This window comes from Dama dama, chromosome 12 (assembly GCF_033118175.1).
Source record: "Dama dama isolate Ldn47 chromosome 12, ASM3311817v1, whole genome shotgun sequence".
Taxonomy (NCBI): Eukaryota; Metazoa; Chordata; class Mammalia; order Artiodactyla; family Cervidae; genus Dama; species Dama dama.
Window position 1 is genome coordinate 22,177,765 of NC_083692.1, and position 14,257 is coordinate 22,192,021.

General features: G+C 52.2%; 1 protein-coding gene across 2 annotated transcripts in view; it reads right to left on the reverse strand.

Annotated features, from left to right (window-relative positions):
• Positions 1-433: 433 nt before the first annotated feature.
• The window catches only part of SUSD6 (sushi domain containing 6), a 92,490-nt gene continuing 78,666 nt past the window's right edge, over positions 434-14,257 (reverse strand). For both annotated transcript variants that reach the window (XM_061156786.1, XM_061156787.1), the window contains 4 exons: positions 10,163-10,360; positions 9,029-9,167; positions 6,350-6,768; positions 434-4,297 (listed from right to left, as the gene is read on the reverse strand). In XM_061156786.1, the coding sequence (XP_061012769.1) occupies positions 4,272-4,297; positions 6,350-6,768; positions 9,029-9,167; positions 10,163-10,360 (782 nt within the window). In that variant the 3' untranslated portion in view covers positions 434-4,271. The remainder of the gene's footprint in view (positions 4,298-6,349; positions 6,769-9,028; positions 9,168-10,162; positions 10,361-14,257) is intronic.

The following is a 14,257-nucleotide window of genomic DNA, read 5'->3' on the forward strand; positions in this document are numbered from 1 at the left end:
TCCTGCCCCTCAGTCTCATTGTTCTGGCTTCTCTCTTCTCAGTTACATGGCATTTCACCCATAAGGTGTTTCTGACTGTCCCCTCAACCTAACTTCCGTCACCACAGCCGTCACTGGATGCCACTCTGTTTTCCTTCCTGACATGTTAGGAATCCCATGCAGGCCCCCAATTCACCGTCTTGCTCACTGCTGAATCCCAGCCTGAGCACAGTGGTTGGCATGCTGAGAGCTCTAAAAAGAGGACTAACATGTTTTCACTTGTGTTTGTGGTCTCTCCTCCTTGTTCCATAGACCACCTACCTCCCTGTCCCGTCTCCTCTTATCAGGTACCTCTCCCCCTCAGAGCTGGTGTTTTCATCCCCTTCATGAGCTCCTGCCCCTCGGAGGGTTTCTGCAAAAACTTTCTGGAAGGATCACATCTCTCACAACTGCCTTCATAAGAACTTTTTTTTTATTATTATTATTTAGAAATGCAGTTATATACAGAGAACAATTAAAATTAAATTAAACTTTGTACAAATATTAAAATACTATCTTCACACCCACTGCAATGTACAGGATACCAAAAAATATATATATAAAATAAAATAAAGCAAACCCAAACTGACTGAGTGACATCCTGCACAGCCAATGATGTGTGTGTCATGTGAAACAATTGCTGAGATTCCATAGTGGTGTGACGAGCCGCCAGGCCACCCTCCACCCTCTCTTCTCCCTGCCTGGAGACCCAAGTGCTTTGCCCAGGCGCATCCCCCCAGCTCCTAGCACAGGGCTCAACCTTGGGGTTCTCATTCAAAATTCTACTAGATTTTCAACTGGCGGTTAAGAGGAGTTGCTTCCCAGGAAAGCTGAGCCTGCCTTTCCCTCTCCAGGGAACCGGCTACTCTACCACTCGGTCCAAGAACCTGCCACACGAAATCCTCTCCGAGCCCCCTCACTGGACTCCAGTAACAACAGGCCCGGTGCTGAAGGCCAGGAGCCCCGGCAGGCTTCAGGGAAGCTCCTGGACTCTGTCCTCAGCAAGCACATCTGGAATGAAGCTGTCAAGCCTGTGTCCTTTCCCTCCTGGGCCCTATATTTTCAAGGAGGGGGGGGAAACAAACAAACAGGCAAGGATCTAGAAACATCTGCAGCATTTTCCATTCTCTATGTAGGGATGCTCCCTGGGAATGGAAGTGACATTGTTATGTGGGAAGCGAGTGGTTTGAGCTCCATGGGAGTGGGGAGGGGAAAGGTCGAGTGCTAGGGTCCCTGTGCCACCACTGACTTAGCAGGAAAAGTATACCTTTGTCTGGCCATCAGCTTCTCCACGAAGCTCCACAGCTGGGGGAGGGGAGGAGGCGGCAGGCAGGAAGAATGCAGATGAGACATGAGCTAAGTTCTGTTTGCAAATGGAGTGTTGGGAGGATGTACGCTGAAATGCCTTATAAAACCAAAAGAACTCACAAAGTGGCCAGGACTTGGCCCATTTCACAGTTCACACCCAGTGAAATGGGAACACAGCACACAAAACTCAAAAATGGCAAAAGATAGAGCCTACCTGCTGAACTAAGGCATTGAAAATATTAGAAATTTTAAGTGATTTTTTATCATATACTGGCCCTTGAAGGTCACTGGAATATGACTGCAAGTTGCCAAGATATAAAACCTGCACTGAGTCAGCCCGTGTACGCAAATAAAAGAAAAAACCGCTTCTTAAAAGTCCTTTGGTGCCGACCATTCCTCCTGTATAAGTCCTCTGCTGGGCTCCCCTCGAGGTGAGCTGGGGGAAGCCAGACCGGGGCAGCTTTCCCCCACTGCTCCAAGCCCCTCTGGTGGCCCCCAACACCACCTTGTCTCTCAGCCAGGCCTCACCCCAAGGCCGCCGTGGAGATCCTTCGCAAGAAACAAGGGCCAGACGCTCCAGAAACAGCAGTTCATGCCTGATGTGGGAGACGAGAACTAACTGCAGGAAGCTGTCACAGGAGTAAGCAGGGAGGTGAGGCTGGCCTGGCACCCACAGGCCAGGGGCCTTCAGGAGGCAGGCCTCATCAAAGCCAGGGACAGGGGAGCAGGGGAGGGGAGCCTCCCAACTTTTCTCTCCTCCCTCCCAGATGGCAAGTCTGGGCTTGTGATCCCCGGGGTGGGTGGGCAAGGTGGAAGAAGGGTTCAGAAGGCAGGCTTTTTCATTTTTTTCAAGCGCCAGGCGGATCATCTCTGTGACTGGATAAACCGCAAACAAAAAGTGCAATCTCATGGGGAAAACCCCCAGAGTACTTCTATAAAAAAGGGTAAGAGCTCTGTTTAAAAAAATATTCTAGACTCGAGTTCAGGTGCTGGAAGATGGGGAAATGAAAGCTGCAGGCTCAGCAGTGAGACTCTGGAGGCCACCAGCTGCCCACAGGGCCCTGCTCCCTTCTGGAGGAAGACAAGGGCACCACGGGTGGCGCAGAACCTGTGCAGGCTGAAGTGACTGGGGTCGTGGGGACCCTGCCCTCCAGACGGGCCCCGAGCCAGCCATGGCTGGCAGGTGCGTCTCTGGACACGGCCTCTTTGGAGGCCAAGGGCAGGCCTGCTCCGTTCTGCACTTTCCCTCGGGCACCTCCTCCTCGCGGGCCAGGGCTGTGGGCGCCGGGTGGGGAGGACAGAGATAAAGACGCTTGGCAAGCACTGCCCTTACCTGAGAGGAAGGAAGACGACAGGGGTGCGAGAGGCCGGGATGAGCGGGAATAAAGTGCGAGTGTTGAGCGAGGGGGCGGGAGGCTGAGAGAAGGCCCTGCGTGCCCCTTCTCTCCAAGGCCACCGGAGCTACCCTGTTAGGTCAGGAACTGAAAACACACTGGGCTCCAGTCTCCTCAGGCTGGGGGAGGAGTGGAGGCGCAGTGCTTCAGGAACAGAAACAGTAACAAGCACTCCTTACTGCCACATCTCGTGAAGAGGTAGCAGCCCTGCTGGGCCCTGCTGCCGCCCTGGGCAGAGGGAGCCACTCCTTCCACACCAGGGCCCTGGAGCCAGGCTGCTCCCAAACCGTCCCCACCAGCCAGCGTGCGCAGGGGGTGGGGGTGTGTGCTGCTGTCTCCGGGGCCCTCCCCTGGAGCCGGGGAGGTCTATGGGTCGTCTGTCAGCAGTGGAAGGTGGCAGGGGAGGGCGGGAGGAGGAGCAGCAGCAGTGAGCAAGCGGCAGCACGCTTCCTGGGCACAGTTACTAAGGCACGTGACTGCGGTGACGAGGACCCTCAGGGCCGGGCTGGAGCTGCCTGCAGCTGCCTGGGGGCTCGGTCAGCCCCTCTGGCCCCCTTCCATCACCACGAACCCAGGACGAGGCCACTGGCCCCCGATGCCAGTGACCAGGGGGGCATCCCACGGCATCTCAGAACTCTCATGTCCCACGGGGGACGCCACCAGACTTGGCCAGCAAGGAAGCCAGGGCCACGTGGCGTCACACCCAGGAGGCAGCAGGCACCTTCCCCTTAAGCTTCAGGGAAAGAGGAAAAAAAACCGAGGCCAGGAAGGCCAGATGCTGGAAGTAGGAAGTGAGGACTTGCATATTAGGAAGACAAATCATTAACAGCCACCTTCCTCCCCTCCCTTGGGATCTTCTGGACGCTTCTCAGGAAGTCACCAGGGCCAGGAGCCGCCACATGCGAGCTAGATGGCTGGGCCGAGGGGCGACTCCTCACAGCTTCGGTCCTCAGCCGAGGCAAGGTGCCACCTCTGTCAGCCAAGGCAGGCCCAGGGCCCCACACTCTGGCCCCAGCTGAAGCCACCTTTGGATCTGCTCCTGCTAAGGGCAGTGGTGCCAGCCTTCAGAGCGAACGGGCCAGACCCAGGCCTGGGCCCCCGGGAGGGCAGCAGTGCAGCCATGAAGGCTCGTAGGACAGCAACTAGCCTGCGTGACTGGGAAACCGGGCGGGCTGGGGGGAAGGCACAAGTAAACACAGCGCGCTCGGGCCCACACGGGCCGGCGGGGCTGCCGCCCAAGAGCTGGCTGGAGGGGACCCGGAGGGCTCCGGGAGGGAAGGGTCCAACCCAGCACGTTCAGATAGTGTCCCTGACACAGGTGGGAAGGTGGGGCCGGGCAGGGAGCCAGCTCTTCCAGCCTTCCAGCAGGCAGATGGCGACACTCTTCCTGGAGTTTCCGGCGAAGTGGGCCTGTGGGCCCTCGGAGGTGCGGAGATACACAGACACACAGGTGGGCAGCTCGGGTCTCCGGGCAGGGCGGCTGGAGGACATGGCGCTCAAACCCACAGGGAGAGGAAGAAGGGCATAGAGGAGAGAAGCCCGTGGCAGCCCTCATGCTTCTTTCAACAGTGGGATATCTGCGGGCAGAGGAAGATGGAAAGCACAGTGGGTACCCCATGTGGGTGACGGCAGCACAGCTGACCCCACTGTGGGGACCCCTCACACACTTCTAGGTAGTCTAAACCCCGCACCCCTTCTCCTGGCCTTCCTTGCTCATCTCTCCGTTTGTCTGTGTGACAAAAGCTGAAGAGTCAGTCCAGTATTCAAACCCTTTCTGGTCCTGCCACCCAGCACCCTCTTCTCTGCTTTGATGCTGCTGGTTTAGTTGCTTCTCTTTCTACTCTTATTCTCATCCTGTGAGGCTACTGAGCCCTGGTAAGTCTCACCTCCTTCTTAAAGCCATCCTCCAGCTGTGTGATTCTGAGTAAATCACTCCCCTTCTCTGGGTCTCAAGTCATCTCACACGTTACCTTGGTTAGACTGATACCTGAAGGGCCTGGCTTCCTTCAGAACTGTCTGCCCCGGATAACTCGGGCTTAGCCTGCAACCAACTCAATAACCTACGAATCTGGTTTTGTGCACCTCATTCTGACATACCTATTCAACTGACATGAATGTGAGCAAACTCTGGGAGATATGGAAGACAGAGGACCCTGGCGTGCTGTAGTCCATGGGGTGGCAAACAGTCGGACACGACAGCAACCGAACAACAAGATTCTGACATGGACCCTACCATTTTTGGCTCCATTTTTTTCCTCAGGTATATGCTCCATCTTCCCAACTGACTCTGACAGTCCATGCATGCAGACAGCATGTTTCGTGAGTCTTTCCATCGCACCTGAAACCTAATCCAGCACCAGGCACAAGATGGGCTCTGTCTGAATAATGCTTGTTCAACACGTGGAACAAAGCCAGGGGACAAGGAGGAGAAGGGAGAAGAGCTGGCACCCCAGGGCTCCTTAGGAAGGTCAAGCGCTGAGGTCTATGTCAATACATGCCAACACACAGCATGTACAGCCGGATGCCCCGGGGATCACTGGCTTCCAACTTTAAATCTAGCCCAAGTATTTAATGGCCCCTTCCTAGCTCTACATCCCACCAAGAAAATAGGAGGCATACTGCTGATACTCAGGAAATCCTAAACCTGATCTGCACTTAAAAATTTCCTACTTCTTGGCTTTCAGATATTCTAAACCTTAGACACTAACTGTGCCCTGGACACCCAGGAAGCAGAGCGCTCTAAAGTGCTTTTGGCAAAGGGGTGGGGGACGGGGTGGATTGGTAAGCATGGAAGTCCTGACTTTTCTAAAGGGAAACATCTAGGTTTATTCTGCATCCTGAACCACAGTGGGATTTCATGTAAAGATGGCTTTTAAAGTGACAAGAGTCAATCCCAGCATTTGATGCTCCAGCTCTGGTAAAGGCGGAGGTGTCAGGAGGCAGCAGTTTCATCCTCTGACTGCTTTACCACAAAGGCCCCGGGGTTACCTGGGAGGCAGCATGGCACCATGGATTATGATACAGGCTGGGAGCAGATCCATCTGGCTTCAAATCCCAACTCAGCCATTTACCAATGGGCAAATGACTTACCCTCCTGGAGCCTCAGCTTCCCTATCTGTAAAATGGGGTTGGTAAAAATACCTACTTCTCAGGATCACCGTGAGGTCTGACTGAGGTAGTGCCAGAAAACCGAACAGCACAGGAGCTGACACACTCCTGTTTAAAATGAAGCAGCTGAATGCTCTGGGGGAGAAAGAGGCTCCAGTTTTCCGAAGACCCCACACGTCCTTGTCATTCCTGTCCTTTCAGGAACATAAAAATTATAACAAGAGGACAGGCCCCACTTCCACCACCAACTGGCTGTCTACCCTTTGATTTAGCATTTCCCTGAGGCCATGAATAGTTGCAGAGACTTCAAACCTATTAAGATTCAGACAACAGCAAAAAGTCTCCCAACACAGAACCCAAAGGCCCACCTAGGGTAAAATCCTATTTTGTAAGATAATCCCCTAGGTATTATCTTTCTTTGCCCCCAAGCACAACAATTATCAAGAAGGCTCACAGACTTTCCTCACTCCCAGCAAGGGCCCCGGGCAGATAATAACTGAGGGTCAGCGCAGCCCACCTACCATCTGTGTAGTCCTCTGACGTGAGGCTTTGGATGTCACTGTTCTCCGAATCTGGGGCTTCTTTGTGTGCCGCTCGGCTGTTCCCTGAGCCGGCCACCCAGGAAGAGGTGGTTGCCTGGTGCACCATCACAGTCTCTGAGCCCCGAGAGCCCCAGGCTTCACACAGTCCAGACTGGCCAGGGGCCTCTTCCTCGCTGCCTGCAGAAGAACAGGCCCCCTGGTCCTGCAGGTGCGGCTCCCTCGGCCCGCTTCTCCCACTGGGCCCAGACCCTTCTGACAGCACAATCTGCACTCTGGGGTCCGCGGGCGGCATGCAGTGACCGGAAGTGCCATATACAGCCTCCTCATATGACGGGAGCGCAACCTGGACTCCGTCCACCATGATGGAGACCTGGTCTCCGGACACTCCCTGGTCACGCCTGCACCGCAGAAGGAAAGGACAAAGGAAGAATCAGAATACACACACAAGTGGGTATCACGATACCAGCAACACCAAGGTACGGCACTAAGGGCTTTATACAATTCATCCCCTGGCATCCTCTCCTGAGTCCTTCACTAAGAATGCGGATGAGGCTCCAAGGAGTTAAGTAACCCGCCCAGGCATACAGCTGGTAAGGGAGGAAGCTAGGATATGCACCCATTCCACCTGCTTCCAGAGACTATGTTACTAACCTCTAGGTACACAGGCACCTGGCCCTCTGGTCCTGTGAAAAACTCGGAAGCTCGAGACTCAGAAACATAGCCACTGGTTCAGCACAGCTAAGCCAGGCAAGTGGGAGCACAGTGGCTGCACGTCCTTGTGAACATGCCCTGCCTGTACACTTCCAGCAGGTACACTGTATGGCATGTAAATTCGTTGCTGTTTAGTTGCTAAGTCGTGCCCGACCCTTTTGCCACCCCATGGACTGGAGCCCACCAGTCTCCTCTGTCCATGGGATTTCCCAGGCAAGAACACTGAAGTGGGCTGCTGTTTCCTTCTCCAGGATCTTAACCCAGGGATTGAATCCGTGTCTCCTGCATTGGCAGGAGAATTCTTCACTGCTGAGCCACCAGGGAAGCAAATTACATCTCCATAAAGCTCCTTTGAAAAAGAGGAGAAGGAAAAGAAACACCGTGATCTTGAAATGGGACACTGGACTCAAAAACTGAAGGAAGAATTCTGTTCTTTTGACTCAAGGCACTTTACTTGCCTTTTATTTTTTAAATTTTGTAAACTTAAAAAAACAAACAAACCTGTGGATTATAACACAAATGTCAGACAAACACAGAAAAATGTGTAGCTGATGTATTCCAAAGGTAATACTAGTGTATGGGCTTCCCTAGTGGCTCAGCAGTAAAGAATCTGCTTGCGATGTAGGAGATGCAGAGAAGCGGATTCGATCCCTGGGTCAGGAAGATCCCCTGGAGAAGGAAATGGTAAATCACTCCAGAAATCTTGCCTGGAAAATCCCACGGACAGAGGAGCCTGGTGGTCCAGGGGGTTGCAAAGAGTCAGTAATTACTAAGCAACTAAACAACAATAATGCTAGTGTGTAACCTCTATCTGGGTCAAGAAATAGAACCCTGCCAGCACCCAAGCCCCAGCACCCCATGACCATTCCTATCACCTCACCAACAAAAGTAACCACTATCCTAACTTACATTAAAATCATTCCTTTGACTTTTATTTTAGTAACTTTAATGCCTAAGCATGAATTCTTCAACATCGTTTAGTTTTGAAATTCTGTGACCTTTTATGAATGAGATAGATAATAAACGTGTGTGTTTGTGTGTGAATAGGTGTGTCTGGTTTTGTATTTTACTCAACATTATGTTTGGGAGATTTAGCCGTGCAAATACGTTTTTTCTGGATCACTTTTATACACAGACTCCCGCCCCAAACCAAATCAATCTGGGGGTTGAGGCCCAGGTGCTGGCGCTTGTTGCTAGTTCCCCGCTGGAGCCTCCCTGTGCGTCCAGGAGGGGGGACCCGGGGGACGGGGCGGCGGCTCGCAAACACGGGCCTGCCTCAGGATCGTCTGGAGTGCTGAAGAAAGGCAGAGCCTCTCATCCTGTCAGTCTGGGTGGGGCCTGAGAACGTGCATTCCTAACATGCGCCCAGGTGATGCCGCTGCTGCGGGGACCACATGTGAGAACCACTGACACAGCGTGAGTAACACGGCACTGGAGTGGGACAGACTGGGGTTTACATCTCACCTAGAACAGTGGTACCCAACCTTTTTTGCACCAGAAACTGATGTTGCAGAAGATAATTTTCCACAGACAGGGGTGTGTCAGGGGGTGGTCTGGAGAAGATTCAAGTGCATTACTTTTACTGTGCACCTTATCTCTAATCTAACACTGCCACTGACCTGACTGAAGCTACTGGTCTGTGGCCTAGAGGCCGGGGGTGGGGGGGGGGGGGGGGGGTGGGGGCCTGACCTAGAGGGATGACCCTCTCTTACTTCACCTCTCTGAGCCTCAGTTTCCTAATCTGCAACAATCCTGTGAGGATTATGATGATGGATGCAAAGCAAAAGCACATTCCCTGGTACACCTGGAAGTTTAACACATGCAGGGCCCTCCCCTTCCCCTGGGCACACACGGACCAGCAGAGGCCAGCAGGCCCACTAGCACCCCTCTGCCAGTCCAGGGCCGGCCCCACCCAGTGACGCCTGCTGCTACCACCACTGGGCTCACCGGCTATGATGGAAAGACTTCAGCTTTGGCTGCAGCAGCACAAACAGCACCACGAGGAGGAGAATGAGTGCCACGGAGCTGGCAGTGGAAGCCACGATGGACAGCGTGGGGACCCCGAGTGACGTGTGGGTGTCTTTGTCTACAGAAACAAGCCATCATCAGCAGTGTTTTGTATCCAGATACAAGGAACTTGAGTCCCATGGCTGACCTTCAAAGGCCCCCTGCATGGTGTCACGCTAGCATGTGACATGAGACATGCTAGGTATGGCCAGGGTCGCCTTTGGAGCAACGGTGCAGAGTGGTTTTTATGTCAAGGAAAACGGACATTTCCCTGTTGTGTTCCTGAAACTAAAATTCCCTTCACCTTGGACCGCTGAGGACCATCTAACACCTAAATTCACTTACCCCTAGAGATCTTACCTTTATAAACCCCAGCTGATCCTGTCCTCAACAGCAGGTTGAAAGACATGAACCATTCAAATGCACACATCTTTCCACCATCTAAAGTTCCACCCATGTGGCAGGAAATTTTATAAAAACAGGGCTGTAATAACCCTCTGTTCTAAGGTCCTGCATCTTTAGCTGTATATCTAAAGCTAGTCCTCACCCTTCTCTGGGGTGTCATGGTCCTGAAACTGGAGTGAAAAGCCCAGAGACGGCTGCATGACACACACTTTCCCCAGGAGGCTGGACCTCATGTCATGTATGACAGAAGGAGGCCGAGGGGGAGCGTGCTTCTGTCCAGCTGGACCGTGGCTCCGTAACAGAACAGTGCCGTTCCATTCAGGGAAAAATAATATACCAGAGACGCTACAGAAGGTGCTCACATTGTGCCCGTGTGTTAGCAGAACACGGTCAGAGGTCACGAGCACTGGGCTAGGGCATCAAAGGGACTTTGCATAGCAGAGCAGATGCCTCAGTGGCTCGGCTGAAACACCACGGGACACACACCAGCAGTCCAAATGTCTAACCGAGACGTGAAACCCCAAAGGAAGGGAGGCTGCCGGGCGTCAGAGGGGCCACGCTGCCCCCCACAGCACAGGGCCCTCTGGAGCGAGTGCGCGCCACTTCCCGGGAGCTGGAGGGAAGAAGGAGCACAGCAGCAAGTACCCCACTCTCGCCTGCCAAACTGACCCTCGTTGAGACGGCAGCTGATCTCCATGGCTGGTTTCCACTCGCCATTCTTACACGTCAGGTATTTGTAGTCACCCTTCAACATGTAGCCTTCGGCACACAGGTACTCAATGACGCTGCCGGAGTTCAGGGGGTCTCTGCAGGGCCGGGGGTGGCAGATGTAGCCACCATTCTCTGGCTCCGGCGGCAGGGAACACACTGCAGAGATGAAGAGAGAGGAGGTACTGTGGTGAGATTTTCCAGCGGGAGCACTGTCAGCAACACAGAGAGGGGCAGTGCTGAAGGCCTCAGCAGGAAACCCCCAGGAGCAGAGTGCCAGCCCCTTGGAAAGGCTGCTGCCCAACGCTGGAAGCTCAGGTTGCCAAAGACAGAGGGAGGTGCCCTGGCAACAGGGGAAGCCGGGCTGCCAACACCACGTCCCCTCACCTTCCCCCTCCCTACTGCCTGCAGAGAACCGCAACCTTCACTCAACAGTAGACTCTGACCAAGCCAGATTCACAGAGACCTAGTGTGTAATATGGTTTTAATAAAACCTACTGGAACACAACAAAACCAAGTAACAGGTGGTAAAACACCAGTAACGTGCACAGGGGAAATGTTAGCCTTGTTTCCAGATCAGGATCAGAAAGGACTCCTTTGTGTGATAAAACGTGCCTTCTTGGCTCCAGAGGGGATTTCTGATGCGTTTCCTGGGAGGATTCCCAATCCCCCCGCACCACGCATTCCCTGACCTGCATGGTCACTGGCATCACTTGACTCCATCCCACAGTAAAGCCTGTATTTTTCATTGAGGTAGGTCTGCTCAGTTTTAAAAGCACCTTCATTCATCTCCTATCTTGCTTATTTGTTCTGACAACTCTGTGAAGTAGTTATCATGCCTCCCCTTTGACAATGAGGACACTGGTCCACAAAAGTTAAATGACTTTGAGCCAAGTGTGAGGCAGAGAGAGTCAAGGGCAGACCGGGGAACACAGCTGGGTCTCCTGATTCAAACCTGTGCTCTTCCCACCAGCAGACACTGCTTCCACCCCAGGAGTGAGTGGGCCTTTAAGGACTGTGTATGTCAAGGCTACCTACCCTCTGAACAAGGGAAATGGCAAACGGTACCTAAGTGCAGGGGGAACTCGGATGGAGACAAGCTGCGGTGACAAGCTCCCTGGAGCAGCCCAGGGAGAAGGTGGCCTCCGATTCCAAGGCCTGGGGAGGACGTGAAGCACCTGGATGGGCACTGCAGAACCGAAGTACCCAGGCAATAGATTGAGGGGTGTGCCTCGCAAAAATAGGAAGGGGACAACAGGGGCACTCAGGGATCATTGTTTGGAAGAAGATACGCTGGCAGGTGGCCAGGCACTCACAAACTTCAGCTTAGCCCAAGCCTTACTAACACAGGAAAGATGAAAGTCTCCAAAGGACTTTAGATTTTGCTGACAAATACCCTGTCCCCATCAAGATATCACAAGGATGTCAATATGAAAATAAAAACTGCTGGGTTTCTGGTTTTCACTTCCTCTAATAGACCCAGAGTTTCTGACTGTCTGAGATACGGTACTTTCCCTTCATGGGACTGCCCACCACTCTCTCAACCAAATACCACTTTCCTTCAGCCTGCAAACTGCTCTTATGTAAGATGACTGCCAGTCAGGAGGGGGGGGGCGGATATAAAGTAAAAAAAGAGGTGATGGTTCCCTGCCCTCAGGCTACTTATCACTGAGATTTGGAGATAAGACTCCATTACTTAACGTATTAAAATAATGAGGCAGGTCCACAGGTATCAGAGAAGTCTGAACGTCCTCTCTGAAACTAGCAGAAGAGCCCAAATGAGCCCACTCAGTGCCCTCTAAGGACACACCGTCATCTCTAGACTCTCCCCACGTCACCCACCGCGCCCAAAGTCTAGAACAGGAGGCAGACGCAGGCGTCACACCTCTCCTGGTGCCTCTCTGAACTCGGGCCAAGTCGTTCAGGGAGCTGGCCAGCTGGATTTCCAGAGGAAGCTCAGCAATCTGCTTTACCTTGTACACGCTCCCTGTTTTGTTCAGGGCAACAAGCCTGCCAGAGATCGCCTGGCTCTCTCCAGATTGTGTCTAATCGGTTCATTTCCTCAGTGTAATTAATGCTGAGCATCCCACAGCAGCTCCCAAAAGCAGGCAGGACTCACACAGGTCCAGTGAGCGGGGGAGGACAGTCCCAGGGGAAGGGCTGCTGATTCTCAAGTCATTCCGGCTCTGCTGGGCACTTCTGCCCATAAAGCCCACATCGTCATGGAATCCCTGAGAGGGCCCTGGATATCACCTGGCACTCATTATGTCAGTACAAAAAGTGAGGTCTACAAAGATGCTACTTACAATTCATTTCGATTCACCTAATATTTACTGATGACTGGGTAGGGATCACTGTGCTATGCTCTGAAAAGGGATGAAAAGATAATAAGCACTTCAGGTGCATGTGTGCTCAGGTGCTCAGTCGTATCTGACTCCTGGCGACCCTATAGACTGTAGCCCACCTGGCTCCTCTGTCCATGGGATTCTCCAGGAAAGAACAGTGGAGTGAGTTGCCATGCCCTCCTCCAGGGGATCTTCCCAACCCAGGGATCAAACCTGCATCTCCTGCATTGCAGGCAGATTCTTTGCCACTGAGACGTCAGGGAAGCCCAAGCACTTTGGTTACTTGTAGCCAAACAGGGGTATGACAAATAAGTCCACACGTGTATTTTAAAAGCTTTTTTCTTCATGGCTTCTGAGTTTTATGTCGTGACACATTTTGGAGAGTATGTTTAGGACACTTTTCTAAATGTACTCTCCAATATTTTCTTCTCAAGTTTAACAGACTGGGTCTTTATTATGTAAATAATACCTTCGGATGGGAAAAAAAATAATCATAGGAAAAAATAATCATAGGAAATATATACCTGGGAAAAAAAGTAAGAGGGTGAGCACAGAAAAGCAAGCCCTCTGTCCCAGCCACTCAGTGCTTCTCCCCAGAGATATTCCACACAGATTTTATCGTATACATGTCAAAGAAAGGGATTAGCGCTGCAAGAGGGGGAGTTCAGAGCAGGAGAGATCAACCTTGTATGGGGAAGGCCAGGAATGGCTCCTGGAGGAAGCGGCATTTTCAATGGGGCTTGATTTCAGCAGGAAAGGAGGTGGTGGCTTGAATCAAATGCTCCAAAGTAGCAAAGTGTAGATTAAGCCCAGAGAACATCGGGTAGCCTAGGTTAGCTTGACTGCATAAGAAAATTTGTCCAAATAAATAAATAATGATGATAGTAGTAGTAGCAATAATATTGTGAAGAAACCATCTTGCAGAGGGGCCTTGGCAGCAACAGGAGGTGTTCATACTATATTCAGTGGCTGAAACCATAAGAGGAGCTGACGTTGATGTAAGACGAACAGAGGAGGAGAAAACCTCTGGAGAAGGTCAGCAGTAGAGCAACCCTCACGTGGGGAAATAAACTGGCTTAAGAAGTTCTATGAGGATCATGCAAAAGAAACAAACTAGGGTACAGCAGACTCGGCATCACGAAGGGACTGCCCCAAGTCAAAGGAAGAAATAAGATGGTCTCGGAAGGAAAAATCACAAAAAGGCAGGATTGTTTTAAGATGCCGAGAACATAAGGAAAAAATATGGCCCTCCTGCCCAATCAGAAAGCAGAGTGGGAGCGTCTTGGCAAGGAGCAGGCATTGGGAGAGGACCCTCAGCAATGTTTGAGCATCAAAGGACCGGGAAGAACATAAGGAGGAGCAAATAAATCACTCAGTGGCTTCCAGGAGCCACTGTTCTGGGCAACAGGCTGACTTAATCTGTGCATCAGGCTTGCTCTCTCTGACAACCCCAGGTCCGCAGAGGGAGTTTCAAGATCTGTTCTTAGCCCCAAGAAGACAATGAACTCATCTGATTTGGCAAAGTTGCATAATTTTGAAAAGAAGAGGGAGAAAGCCAGAAGATGGAAATTTTACAGGAAAAAAAAATCAATTAGCTCCCTTTAGCTTCCTTCTCTGCTTCCCATTATCTCTTACAGCCACTTTTTTTTGGCCTCCCATGAGCACAGGAAGCAGCGAGGTAATTCTTCAGGGGGCCTGTGGAGTGCCCAGG